The 14,897-nt window shown below is 39.0% G+C and overlaps 1 protein-coding gene and 1 long non-coding RNA gene across 5 annotated transcripts in view; one reads left to right on the forward strand and one right to left on the reverse strand.

Annotated features, from left to right (window-relative positions):
• Positions 1–14,897, reverse strand: part of LOC137620520 (uncharacterized) — a 53,273-nt gene that overhangs the window by 46 nt on the left and 38,330 nt on the right. For both annotated transcript variants that reach the window (XM_068350711.1, XM_068350712.1), the window contains one exon: positions 1–1,047. This exon is cut by the window's left edge and continues 46 nt beyond it. In XM_068350711.1, coding sequence (XP_068206812.1) covers positions 931–1,047 — 117 coding nt within the window. In that variant the 3' untranslated portion in view covers positions 1–930. The remainder of the gene's footprint in view (positions 1,048–14,897) is intronic.
• LOC137620523 (uncharacterized) overlaps positions 2,081–14,897 on the forward strand; it is an 83,065-nt gene continuing 70,248 nt past the window's right edge. The window contains exon 1 of one of the 3 annotated variants that reach the window (XR_011040073.1): positions 2,081–2,380. This is a non-coding gene — a long non-coding RNA (uncharacterized lncRNA). The remainder of the gene's footprint in view (positions 2,381–14,897) is intronic. The other 2 variants (XR_011040072.1, XR_011040074.1) reach the window with 2 other exon arrangements.

Consider the following 14,897-nt stretch of genomic DNA (forward strand, 5'->3'; position numbering starts at 1 on the left):
TAAGGTCAAAACTGAGCAGACAGTATCCCAGGCAGTGGTGTTCCCACCCAGTGGAATGAGAAAGCTCTCTTCCAAGTACTATTTTCAGGTTGTGGATTAATTTTATTTCTAATATATGTATTAGTGAGACAAGTCACGAAACTGTTACCCTTAGATATCACTCATATTTTATATACTGTAATTCTCATCTTTGTTATGTGACCATTTCAGAGGGAGACGTGTAACCTATGTCACAGCATTTATCTAAGATGAAACAAGATTTTAAAATGATCGGACGTATTTTGTAAAGCAAACTTGAGATGTTTTAAGATATGCTGAAATATGTTGTATAGAATACGATCTAATAAACATGTAGATAATTTCTAAACTGTCTTTTTATTAGATTCCCTATTGAAAAAAATATATTGGCTAGATTTAAGTTTGCATCTTGGGAACACTCAAACAAATTTCCTCTACATTTCCTACTAGAATTCGTCTCGAAATTTTTATTTAAAAAAATGCAATTTATAATCAACGTTGAGAAATCTTTAATGTAAAATGTCATGCTAATTTATACTTGTCTGTCATCATCATACCTCCTAATATTTTTTCCTTTCATTTCCTCATTTGCTATCTATAATTTAATCTCTATTTCGTGTAATTTAAATTTTATTTCATTAAAGCAATTTTTTTTAAATTGAAACTATCCCAATGTATTTTCAAATTCTTTTGGCTATTATATAATAGACTTATTAATCTCAACGATTTAAGATTGTGTAAGATGCTAAATCAAAAGAGATGTCTTGAATAATACATGAAAAGACATTATATTACTTAAGTAAAATATCATAATAAGATGTGAAAACGTAGGACTATTTATCCTGGTAGATTCATATGACTTGAGCTGGTTGAGTACTCTGGATTCGACGCCAATCCTCAAACACCGGCCAATCATTCCTTAAAGGGTTCAGATGTGACTATTTCGGAATTTCTGACACTCAACGTGTCCATTGAATAGGCTTCGTTGTCGTGTGAGAATGTGTACTGTGCTGCGTTACCATGCTTGTACTGGGGAAGAAAGAATGTGAACAGTTAATACACAGCACCAAGTTATGTTTTGAGTAAACGCTGAAACTGGATTAATAGTTAATTTGAATGGTAATAAAAAACGCCTTTCAAATACTGAATATTGTAATACAGTTATGATTATTTAAAAAGAAATTACTTGAAACCAAACTTTAAAATAATTGAAATAGAGTGGAAATGATTGCTATAATCAGAACGAAGAAATATCACCATTTACAATTCGACTTGGAACTGAGATAAACAGAAAGAAGAAAAAAACACAACAGCTGAAACATCACAGGCTCACGAATATAATTTTACATTAACAATTTTTGTTTAAAACAAAATTTAACTATGTCTTATACGATCATTTTTTTTCAAAAATGAGTTGAGAAGATTGTTATAATCAGATCGAAGAAAAATCGCCATTTACAATTTGACTTGAAGCTGTAAGATCAACAAAAAGAAGAAAAACAACAGTTAAAACATCACAGACTCATGAGTATAGTTTTGCACTTATCCTTTTTGTATAAAGCATGAATCTTATCAACTTTATATTTTATACGATATTTTTCCAACATGAAACCTGTGCACAAAAGAATTACAATCGAATATAAAGGCATGTGTCAAATTTGAGGAGGAGGCGTGGTAAGTATTCCTGTAGAAGTTTTTATTTTTTCTCTTAAGGATTATATATAAATTGGATGATGATAAAGCTTAAAACGTATGCAATTGAAATATCAGTGTCAAATCACTAAAATGGCTGGGATACTACCGTTGAGAAAAACATTTAGTCTATTCGTGCATGTAGGCCTATTCTTATATGCATTTGGTCTAGGTATATAATATACCTAACCGTGCTTATATGAATGTTTATAAAAAAAATGTGTAGAATATGTTATATCGAGTGATAAATTGAATTAAATGCCCATTAACTTGTTCTTCCTTTATAAGCCTGAAAGTAAATTTGAAAAGCACTATTTAAAGTAAGTAAAAAGTAAAGACAATAGTTTCTCCCCAGAGGCTCAATTGACTGAAGCGAAGAAGAGATCCAAACAAGTACTACGTTTCGTTTGTAAGAAAGAAGGAATAGAGTGAAGACAAGAATATTTTTATCAGATGTGGAAAAAAAGAGAGAAGAAAATAAAAGAATTAGAATAAAGAAGAAAACCAAGGAGGTGCCGATGGAAAGGCAAATCCCTCCGCCTAACAACTGAACTGTACAGTTGTCCGTATACCGTATTTCATATCATTGTGGGACGGTGCATTGCGGTGCAGTATTTTAAGTTTTATTTCCTCCTGTTTAACTACACCGGCGCCGTGACTGAAGATCATGGTAAGTATATTTTGCCCTGTACAATAAATTATTTGCTAAAGAGTGAACAGTATGATTTGTTAGTGAAAGTATTAATCTGTGATGGCTATTCTACTCAAAGACCTACAGTGCGTCACACCGGTCTTGTTACCGAGATCCCAACAAAAGTATGTGGGGCTTGTTTTATTTAGTGAAATTCACCTGTTTTAAGATTGTGTAACAGTAGTTATTTGGATTTATAAGCAAATAGATGAACCATATATTTTTCCATCAGTTGATCTTGTGTTTTATCCACTTCTGATCATGGTTATTGGTGCAGACCATCAATTTATGAGGGCTCTTAGTTCCTACACCCATATCAACACTAATGGCATATTTCTGCTATTAGGTAGAACTTGATACCACGGCATAGAAAGTTGAGAAGCACCATAATACAGGTGCTGTGTGAGTCGAACAATACTATATTATGAAGTGCACCCTGGCTGTGTATGGGTGATAGGCAGTAAGGTCCAAGTCCGTATGAGTGGGGAACTGGCTTCTATATCCTCTGAAGAGTAAAGATTGAAAGTATGGAACACATACGCATGTTAAGTAGTAAGGACCGAAGCTGTTGGGAAGAAATTTCGGTGAATGTGGTAAACTGCCCGATAAGAGGTTATACGTATGGTAGGCAGTATGGTCAGAGACATTACATGTGGAGTGCGTATGCATTAAGCCAGGAACATGGGTTGCGGATGTGCGTGGATCAGTGCAAAGAAGGCCGTCAATAGGATGTAGACACGACTGTCGACGTCATCACGCTCGTTTGTCAATTGTGGAGACAGAGTGCGTGAATTTTTAATGCGCGTGCAAGGTATTAGGCCTAACCTTTCTCCGTAGACTGGGACCTTAGCCGATCATGTTTGTGAAGCTTAAGCGCGTGAAAGGTAATACCATTTGGATGATTGTGTTTGTGGAATATTGTCGTTGCAAAGAAGGCAATACAGTCATACAGACCAAGCCCATATAACATCGGAATGAATTTTACTTGGTAATAATATTCAAGCAGTTAACATTACCTTACAAAAGAATTAATGAAAGTATTTACATGAGGCACCCCCCTAAAAATAACCTTGTCTCCCACTCTGTTCCCTCCTAATCTGATATACAGTACAGTATATATATTGTATAGGGGTTGGAAATGTTAAATGTCATAGTAGCAGTAATAAAAGGACAAATATCTTGTCAAAACTGAATTTAAAATACTATATGAAAAACTATTTCTGACAGCACTTGCATTGTAGTAAACAAGGTCAAGCCATCCCTTAAGTATTTAGGCTAGTGCTATATCGGTTAGGCTGATTTGTCATGATTTTGACAACTTACAGTAGGTTTGGGTGCCTGTGTTCAGTTACAACCCAGGTTTGGCTACTTGCATTCTATTACAACCCTAGGTTAGGCTCTGTGTTCTATGACAGACCCAGGTGAGGCTATCTCTATTCTGTGACAGCCCCAGGGTAGGCTGTCTGTGTTCTGTGATAGACCTGGTTGGATTATAATACCTGTTATTAAACATTTAAACTTATCCGCTGGTTATATATAATAGCTTTTATTCTTCTGACCGGCAGAAATTCAAAACTCGCCACAATCGCGCAGATATACCAGGTATACACTAGCGCCACCTCGGAGTTAGGTCGAACTATTCTTTCTAGTATCAGATTTTTTTCTGCCGCCATATTGGCTACATAGAAATGGAATTTACGCGTGTTTAACCTGGATTTTAGCAGTACCTTGGTGATGTACTCTTGTTAAGGTTTTGAACAATCGCTTATAAGGTTTTTGTTTGATATTTTATCGCTATGTTATAGCTTAAAAGGTAAGATTAAAAATATTTCAACCTATTTTTGACTAACGAAAGCATAGGGAGATAGGTAAACATCTCTCCTCATCGATGACGTCAGTCATTTGACGTAAGCTTGAGTATGACTTGCATTTTCTTTCTTTTTCTACAAAGAATGATAAGTTAATACTATCTTATAAAGTATTTAGTTATATAGAATAAAAGGATTATTTTATTTTAAGAAAATTTTTGTCCTTTTGGTATGCTTTCTTTGGATAATCTTCGATCTGTTTTAAAGATTATCTTGCGTTCATTTTTATTTATGCTACGCAGTCCTCAGTCTATCGTTACAGTAATACTCTTTGTATCGATATTTATGAAAAGTAAATTTTTTCTTTAAAAACTAAGTTTTTAAATTATATTAGATAAAAGGAATATGCCATTTTCCAATTATATTGGTCCTTTTAGTATTTTTTCTTTAGCTAATCTGTGTACAAAGATTAAAGAGAATTAGCGTTCAGTTAATTTTTATATGACGTAGTATTCATGACAATCGATATAGTCACACGATTCTTTGTATCGCTGTTTACTTGTTCGTTTTTGGAATACTAAATTTTTCCGTATAATATTTTTAAATGTTCCAATTGTTAAATGTGACTTTTCGTCTTATATTGGAACCCCTTACTATTAAGGGTTGGTTTGAATACATAGATATACTGTGTTCTTTATTCCTATATCTATTCATGTACTGTAATAGGTTAATATTTTATATTAAATATTTTGTTTCATTTTATATGGGATTCAGTGACTATTGCATTCCCATTCACGCCCTTGACAGAATAGTAAGTTCTCCCTCTACGGGCGTGTATACTTTTGGTTTATACCGAAGAGTTAAAAAATGGAAATTTTTAGTGCTAAATTAGTGCAGTGAATTGTATTCAATACAGTGGAGGGTGCTTCTGTTCGGACCTGTCGTTATCCTAGCCTAGCTCCCAGACCCATGGGAGAAGTTAAGTCGAGCGGCGAAGGGAAGCGAGAGGCATAGCCTAGCACTTACCATCCTATAAGACCCGAGCAGAAGTCCCCTCGAGCGTTTTCTGTTGACAATCCCCAGAATGCTTGCTCTCGCCGTAGGTAAGGCGAGGTAAAAGTGTTTTCTAACTTTAAACGATATCGCGCACCAACGCGAAGCTGTAAACAAAATTAAAATCATTCTTGATAGGTGAGCATTTAATGTTCTTGCCTCTTAAAAAGAGCTGAACTTGATGGCGCGTGCCAAGCAGCTGAGCATGATGGCGCTCTCTAGGTGGCCTAGCATGGCGCCTCGCGCCAAGCTGAATGTGACCCTTCGCGCTAAGCTGAGCATGTCACCTCGCGCCAAGCTTAACGTGACGCCTCGCGCCAAGCTGAGCGTGACAACAACAGAACGTTGCTCATATAGCTTTCACTACACGCGATCGGCATAGCTCCGAGCGTCTGAATCGCAAGTGTTTTTTAATCACAAGCGTTATTGTTCTGAAAGTCACGTAGCGTCAAGAGCTTTCATGATATCAAGTAGAACATGATGTCTACATGACCATAAGCGTCTAGTGTTGGAACTTTGTTACGCCAGGTGCTATATTAAGAAATAAATATTAACTAAAAAGATATCATGTTCTCAGACCAAGGCCTGCTTGAACTAATTCTTGGTTGGGAGAGCTAGAATTAAACCTCTAAAGCATTGAGGTCAGAATTCAGACTCTTAAGGAGTTGACTCCTAGGAAACAAGACATCCCTACCTACTGTAGGTTAGAGACTTGTATGAGGAAGGGAGTGACTTTCAGAAACTCATGAGAGTTTTTTGAAGAGTTTCCATTTTATTTTGTACCTGCTGCTCCTCGTTCCGCCTTCACATTTTTTTTCGCTGAGGAAAACGGCAAAGTAGTCTCTGTTTATTATTTTTTATTACTAGTCAAGCTACGACCCTAGTTGGAAAAGTAATATGTTATAAGCCTAAGGGCTCCAATAGGGGAAGATGGCTCAGTAAGGAGAGGAAATAAGGAAATGAATAAATGATGAGAATAAATTAACAATAAATTCTGAGAAGAGTAACAAAGTCGAAAGACAGTGCTGATAGGGCAGTGCTTTAGCGCTTCTTCAAGGCAGCATAAAGAACCTAACTGCAGATGTTGGTGCAGCAGCACATTCAGCTGCAACAGCAGGAAATACATTAGGGCTTTTGTAAGAGAAGGCAGCCCCCCCCCCTTTTTTTTTTTTTTTTTTTTGCTGTATACTGCCTGTCAGGATGTCAGAAGTTGGCAAAGCTCTAGTTCAGACTGATAAGGATCTTGTTCCTGAGTCTGGTGTTACGGTACAGGCACCGCTGCTTCTGCCAGACTGTTTTTCCCTCTGCTGAAATGCGGAGCGTGATGTAAGCTATGAGGAAGGCGAGTTCGCGATCAAAGTTTTATACACCGGTGTCACCTGATGTTGATCCTAGTTGGACTATGCTGCTGGCATGAAGCAACAGCTCACATCTGTTATGCAGTCTTTATCAGCCTGCTGTTAGTAAAGCGATGGTTCGTCATGATTCTTTTCAGGACGCGTTGTCGCACAGGCGGCCTACCAGCAAGCTAATTTTGAACAGCGTGATAAGGCTTCTATATCTCGTTGAGAGTCTTCTCTTGATACCAGACATCAAACGGCCAAGCGTGTCATAGAGCGTTTACCTTCCAAGCGCGACAACGATCGCTAGGCAGCTAAGCGCGACATTGGGTGTCAAGCTGAACGTGACATCAGGCGTCAGGCTGAATTTGACGTCGAGCAACAAGCTCGTGACGTCGAACGTCAAACAGACCGTGACGTCCAACGTCAGTCACATACGGTTCAAGTTACATCCAGAGGACAAAACCTCTCTATGGAGACTCAAAAGACTTTGCTTGCAGCAGTAAAAAAGGTCTGCTGGATGATCTCTTTAGATCTCCAGGATGCTTACTTCTACTTCCTCATCCATCCGAACTTCAAGCTACTGGAAGGTTCGTGTATGGGAGGAAGTTGTCCAGTTTTGAGTTCTTTGTTTCGGGCTATGCAACACCCCTCAAATAGAAGGTGCGTCTGTTAGGACATATCGTTGTGTCCTATCCTTAGACCTCTGGAAAGAAGTATTTCGGTTTCGGGCCTTAGGCTTTGGCCTCACCACCGCTCTTCTAGTCTTCACAAAGATCATAATGAATGTGGCAAGCATGCTCCACTCAAGAGGCATCAGAGCCTCCTTGTACGATTGGCTACTAAGAGCCCCCTCACTCAATCGCTGTCTGAAGGATTTGCGTCTGACAATGAGTCTGTCAGAGGAGCTAGGACTTCTGGTGAATTCAGAGAAGTCTCAATTAATCCCTTCCCAGAAGATCCTTTATTTAGGGATGGAGATTCACAGTCTGACTTTTCACGTTTTTCCATCACCTGCAAGAACAGCTAGCTCTCCTAAGGCTTTGTGTCTTTCTAAAGGAGTTTTGTTCAGTGAGGGAAAGGATGAGTCTCCTGGGAACCCTCTCTTCACTAGAACAATTTGTATGCCTGGGGAAACTAAATTTACAACCCCTTCAGATCCATCTCAATTGCCATTGGAGCAAAGAGGACAGCCTCGACAAGGAGAGCATTCCTCTTAAGGAACCAATAAAAGTGCTTTCGTTGGTGGAACAATATAAACAGGCTCCAGGAAGGTCTCTCTTTGGAACAAAAGGGCCCAGACCTTGTGTTGTTTTCTGACGCCTCGGACTCGGGGTGGGGAGCAACACTAGGAAAGTCAGAGATTTCGGGTCTGTGGGCAAAACAACAGCAAAGTCTCCACATCAATCAAAAGGAGCTGTTAGCAGTCCTGTTGGCTCTCAAGGGGTTCGAGAAGCTAATGCTGAACAATGTAATACAAATCAATGCAGACAATACCACAGCTTTGGCCTACATAGTGAATCAAGGGGGAACGCATTCAAGGCCTCTTTACGAGATAGCAAAAACTCTTCTCATTTGGGCACATCAAAGAAAGATATCCCTATTGACAAGATTATCAAAGGGAAAAGAATGTGAGGGCAGACAGCCTCAGCAGGAGGAGTCAAGTTCTCCCCACAGAGGGGACACTGCATCTAGATGTATGCATGAAACTTTGGTGGATTTGGGGCCGCCCTCTCATAGATCTATTCGCAACTTCAAAAACCATAAGACTAGAGAATTATTGCTCCCCAGTTCTGGATCTCGAAGCGTCACACATAGATGTGTACGCTTTCCTTCCATTCAAAGTGCTCTACAAAGTACTACAAAAGTTTGTGTCTCACGAGGGAACCAGATTTACGTTAATAGCCCCCTTTCTGGCCATCAAGGGGTTGGTTCACAGAGGTACTGGAATGGATGGTGGATGTTCCAAGAAGCTTGCCATTGAGAATAGACCCTCTTAACGAGAGAATGCCTTGATGAAGTCATTGGGCTTCAGCACGGCATATCATTCCCGTGCTGAAGGCTAGTGACGGGCAAGAGGGCTCTCGAACTGGGGAATTTCTTTTCCTCAGTTTGACTCTAAATTTCTCTCATTCTTTTTCTATTACCTCTTATTGCTTATTCCTCCTTCATAATTATCAGCTGTCTCCAACCTTGCTGTCAAAACTCTCTTACCCATTTCACTGTCCAGGTTTTTTAGAGGGGACATTGTATCCATGATCGGTTTTTATTTCAAAATCAATTGTGGGAGCTGTGGTGGTCTTGCCAACTGCCCGAAAATGTTTGGACACCTAGGAGTGTCAGTATTCCCATACTGGCACGCGGAACTATCTCGTAGGAAATTTGGCCTTCGGATTCCAGGGGTTGGCGATTTCATAGAGATAGGACTCTCGGCATTCTGTCCGGTTTGCCTGCCACTATGATTAGAGTGGGGATGATTGTATTCTTGAAATGCTCTCAGTCCCATCAAGCGGGTTTGGCATACACTTGAGCCACTCTAATCATAGTGGTACCATCCCTTTGTGGTAGGGTAGGGAGTGGACATTTGGTAAGCAGCTTTCACAGGTGTCATTGGTGGAGAAATTAATTCCAGGAAAGGCTAACGGTGTCTTCTTTGGAATTTCAGACAGTCTTAATTTTTTCTCTCCCTTGAACTTTATTTTTTTTCCATTGTTTTTTTCATTGTTATTATGACCCCTTCCCTCTCCCTGAAAAAATAATTAATGAGTAAACTTAATATTCCCCGTACCCCTGGATCAAATGGCGAACCCCAGACACCGTTGACGACTTCTGCTTGTTTAAATAGGGAAAGCTCTGTTGACAACCTCTGCAATAAAAAGGATTCCTCCAACAATACTTCTCTGACCAGTGTTGTTAAAGACAATTTATCGGCACTGGTGGAAAATGATGCTTGTATTAACAGTGATACTTTACTGTCTGGTTCTGGCTCATTACCAGATCCAACAAAAAATTTGAAAATTCTCCACTTAAAAAACATACCAATTGGTTGTAGCTATGACATAATTCATGAAGCCTTCTGTAGATTTGGGGCAATCAAAGAAATTTTAATGGAGCTTAATGGTAGTAAAGGCTTTTGGGAAGCTTGGGTATCATTTTCAAGTTTTGAGATTGCTTTAGAAGCAAATAAAAATTTAGAGAGCATAAAAATTGACAATTGTTTGATTTCTGGGGCTCTATGTGATAAAGCACCAAGACACCTAGAGGTATATAAACCAGAAGAATGGATGGAAAAAGAAATAGAGCATAGACTTCCAGAAGTAAGAATCCCCAAGCCCCCAACATGGATAATTGCATCTGGGAAGATGGATAATTATAACTATTATAAGATTAGTAAATTTATACAAAAAAAAGTTGGTTTAATTAAAAGTAAGGATATTAGTAGATACGGTAAGCAATCTGTTTTGATTAATGCAAAATCAGATACTCAAGCTCACATGCTTTGTGGCATGAAGATTGCAGAAATTGATCCTATTAAGGATATTAAACCACATATGAGCTTCAGCTATGGTAAAGGAGTAGTTTTTGATAGAGATCTATATGAATTCTCAGAACCGGAAATTCTGGACATGTGCCCTGCTAATGTTTGGAAAGTAAGTAAGATCCCTCAAACAAGCATGGTAGTTTTAACATTTGAAACCCCTGTTATACCAGATCATATAATTATTGAGAATGAAAGAGTATGTGTTCGAGAGTATAAACCTAGGCCTTTACAATGCTTTAATTGTTTCAAGTACGGTCACCCTTCCCGGTACTGCAATAATACGAAGATCTGTATTAACTGTTCTTTGTTAGAACATGGCCAATGCAACAGAGATACAACCTGTGCAAACTGTAAAGATCATCATAAATCAAATGATAAAAGATGTAGAGAATACAAGAAAGAAGAAGCTGCAATCTTGAAAGCAAATGCTGAACATATAAGTGTAGGTTATGCAAAGCATTTACTCAATCGGCAACTTAATTTTGCTCACGCGGTTAAGATGCCAACAAAAGATTATAATCCACTACCCCTTACTACCACAGGGGGACCAGTGGCAGCACCTGGCCCGTCAGGTGCATCTCCCTTAGTGGTAGTAGCCCAGCCATCTGGGTCAAGTGCTCCGCCTATAAAAGCCAGAGCACAAACCTCCAAAGAGGTCAATATGGTTTCCAATACACCAAAAGTATTGTCACTGATAGGAGCATCTCCCCTAGAGGTAGTAGCCCAGCCTTCTGGGTTAAGTGTTCGAACTGTTGAAGTTCTAGCGCAATCCTCCAAGGAAGCCAATGTGGCTTCCACCACCTTAAATGTATTGTCTCAGGCAGAATCTCTACCTGATTTGATGGAGATTGGAAAACAAGATCTTCCAAAGAGGAAAAGGTCCCCATCATCCTCACCTTCATCTAAGTCAGGTAAGTGCCCTACTGCTCATGATCCTAAGGTTGACTCTTATAAAGATCCTAGAAAGAAAGAAAAGAAGAGTGGTGGCCTAGTAAAGCCTTCCATCTCCAGGCCTTACATGGCTTCATCTGAAAAGTCCCAAAAGACAAATGAGACAAAGAAAAATAATAACAAAAGATAATGTCTATCATCCAGTGGAATTGCAGAGGTCTAAGTACTAGCATTGAGCAAATAAAAACTTTAACCAGGGACTCAGACACGAAGGTAATTTGTCTACAGGAAACCAAGATCAGTGACAAACCATTTAATCCTGGACTCAATTATCATTTTTGTAGATCCCCTCCTTTGCAAGCTGCAAGAGCTCAAGGTGGTACAGGTTTTATTATTCACAAATCTGTAAAATTTGAAACAATCCCACTCAATACACCACTACAGGCATGTGCAGTTAGAACTCATATCGGGAAAAAAATTACTTTATGCTCGCTATATATTGAACCATCCTTAGAACTTTTCCTCTTAGATCATGCTGGTAATCCAAGAAGGCTTAGACTTTCTGACCTCCAAGACTTGATCAATCAGCTTCCTGCCCCTTTTATTTTAATGGGTGATTTTAATGCAAAGCATACTTTATGGGGTGGAAATGTGTGCGATAGATGGGGTAATCTTGTTGAAGAATTAATCGACAACAATGATGTCATACTAATGAATGATGGTTCTCCAACTAGGTATGATGTAGTCCACAACTCTACATCAGCCATTGATTTGTCAATCTGTTCCTCATCCATTTGATTGGACTACCTTTGGTCAGTAAATGAACACCTACATGGCAGTGACCATTGGCCAATAATGTTAAATTATGTCCATAATCTTCCTTCTCAGTGTCCACCAAAATGGAAGATAGATGAGGCATACTGGGCAGCTTATGAAAACTGTTCACACACTGATAAAGAATATGATGAATTTACATCTCCAGTGCATGCCTATCAACATCTTGAAGATATTATTGATGATAATGCTAGCAAGTTTATACCTAAAACATGCGGTTTACCTCATCGCTCTGTAGTTCCTTGGTGGAGTAAAGAATGTGCCAACGCAAGAAAAGTGACCCGAACTTGCTTCAGAAGATACTTGAGGACAAACTATTTAGCAGATAAAATAGCATATCTCAGAGCCTGTGCCAAACAAAAAAGAATTTTTAAAAAAGCAAAGAGAGCATCTTGGAAGAAATATATATCTAATATTAATACCAAAACTCCTTCAAAGGAAATATGGGACAAGATTAGAAAACTTCAAGGTAAATTCGTCCCTAGGCCTCTACCAATATTAAGGGAAAATAATAGATATATATCTGACCCCAAAGATGTAGCAGAGGTTCTTGCTAAGCACTTTGCCCATGTATCAAGTGCTGACAACTATTCCCCAGCATTTCAACAAATTAGAGCATCAACATCTGTTGTTCCTCCTGCTTCTTCAAATACTGAAGCTTTTAACCTGGCTTTTAGTATGGAGGAGATGCAAAATGCTATCTCCAGCTCTTCTTTAACTGCCCCAGGTGAGGATGGCATCCGGTATGAAATGATATCACATCTTCCAGTGGATACCAAGGAATTTTTATTAGAAACCTTTAATGGTCTATGGGCTTCCCATACATCTCCTGATTCCTGGCATACTTCAATTGTAATTCCAGGCCACAAGTCTGGTAAAGACCCAGAACTGCCATCTAGTTATAGGCCCATATCCTTGACCAGTTGCATATGCAAACTATTTGAGAGAATGATCAACAACAGACTTGTGTGGTATCTTGAATCAAAAAATCTTTTATCTAACAGACAGTTTGGTTTTAGGAAGAACCGAAGTACTCTAGACCCTTTGCTGATGTTATCAAGGGAAATTTCAAATGCTTTTTCTAACCAAAACCAGGTGGTGGGTGTCTTTTTTGACCTCGAAAAGGCATATGACACCACCTGGAGGGGTGGTATTTTAAAGCAATTGGCCTCGTGGGGTATAGGAGGACATATGTTCTCTTTTATTGAAGAATTTTTATCAAACCGCTCAATTAAAGTGAGAGTAGGGTCAGAACTATCTTCATCCTACATGCAAGAAGAAGGTGTCCCCCAAGGCAGCGTATTGAGTGTGACCTTGTTTGCTGTTGCTATTAATAGTCTCATTAGTCACATACCTCCTGGCATACAAGGATCACTATTTGTCGATGACTTTGCAATTTATTGTAGTGGATCATCTGCACTTCAAGCATGCCAAAATCTTCAAATTGCAATAAATGCTGCTTCCGCATGGGCAAATTCTCGTGGATTCATGTTTTCTCCTCAGAAGACCAAAGCCATTCGCTTTACTCGTACTCGTAAAAGGGAAGAGATCCCCACCCTTTTCTTAAATGATTGTATTTTGCCATATGAGGATAGTGTCAAGTTTCTTGGAGTCATTTTTGACAAGAAAATGACATTTGGTCCCCATATAAATGACTTATCTATCAGGGTTAAGAAGTCACTGAACATTCTGAAAGTGATATCGCATTTTGATTGGGGTGCTGATAGAACAACTTTGCTTAGAATTTATACATCTTTGTGTCTGAGCAAGTTAGACTATGCATGCCAAATATATGGGTCAGCTACAAAGACTTTACTTGGAAAACTTGATATTGTCCACAATGCTGGGCTTCGCATCTGCACAGGTGCTTACAGAACATCTCCCATTGACAGTCTCTATGTTGATTCTGGCATACCTCCCCTTTCCATTCGCAGAGAGGAGTTGAGTTTGAGGTTTTTAGCTAGGTCCCTTGCTGTGAGAAACAATCCTAATTGTAAATATGTTAGGGCGCCTTTTGATCGGGCTCCTAACAGATCTAGAGTGCCTAAGCCTTTGGAAGTACAGCTGAAAAACGATGCTAGAGAAGTAGGCTTGTTAACAGCACAGATAGCAGAGGTAGGATATCCCAAGTCTCCTCCTTGGTGTAATCCACCTGTTAAAGTATGTTTTACGGCAGGAGGGAAAAATACCTTACCTAGTAGGGTAATGAAAAGTGAGTTTTTAAATCATGCTGCTCAACATCATGGGAAACATGTTTTTACAGATGGCTCCAAATCGGCTGCAGGAGTTGGAAGTGCAGCTGTGGTGGGGGATATTGTTATTAGAAGGAAACTCCCATCCTCTTGTTCAATTTTTACTGCTGAGCTGTACGCAATAATTCTCGCAGTCCAACATATTTTTAAAAATGGCAACCAAAATAGTTTTTATACAATTTTTACGGATTCCAATAGTGTTTTACTCTCATTAAAACAAATTATGCCAGGCCATCATCTAGTACAAGAGGTGCAGGACTGGTTAGTACTTCTGCAGTCTAGGAAGAGTATCAGTGTTCACTTCTGTTGGGTCCCTGCCCATGTTGGGGTGGATGGGAATGAACAAGTAGATAAGGCAGCAAAGGAAGCTTCAGGGCTAAGTAATCCATCCCCCTTGAGTATTCCTTACAAAGATCTTAAAAGTGAGATTCATCTTTACTGTAAAAATAAGTGGCAAGCTCGATGGTCTGAACTGACCACCAATACAAAATTGAAACAAATCCACCCATTGGTGGATAAATGGTCATCTTGTAATTCTACAAGTAGAAGGGATACCATTATTTTAACTAGGCTGCGTATTGGCCATACACATGCAACGCACAATTATTTAATGAAGAGTGGGGAAGGGAGACAGGCCCCTCTTTGTAATACCTGTCAAGTGACAATGGATGTTAAACACATTTTAGTCGATTGTCCTGTTTTTAATCTTCAGAGGACACATTTACTCCAGGACAAACCTTTAAGAGATATACTGGGGGAAAACTGTAATACCCTGAA

This window comes from Palaemon carinicauda, chromosome 27 (assembly GCF_036898095.1).
Source record: "Palaemon carinicauda isolate YSFRI2023 chromosome 27, ASM3689809v2, whole genome shotgun sequence".
Taxonomy (NCBI): Eukaryota; Metazoa; Arthropoda; class Malacostraca; order Decapoda; family Palaemonidae; genus Palaemon; species Palaemon carinicauda.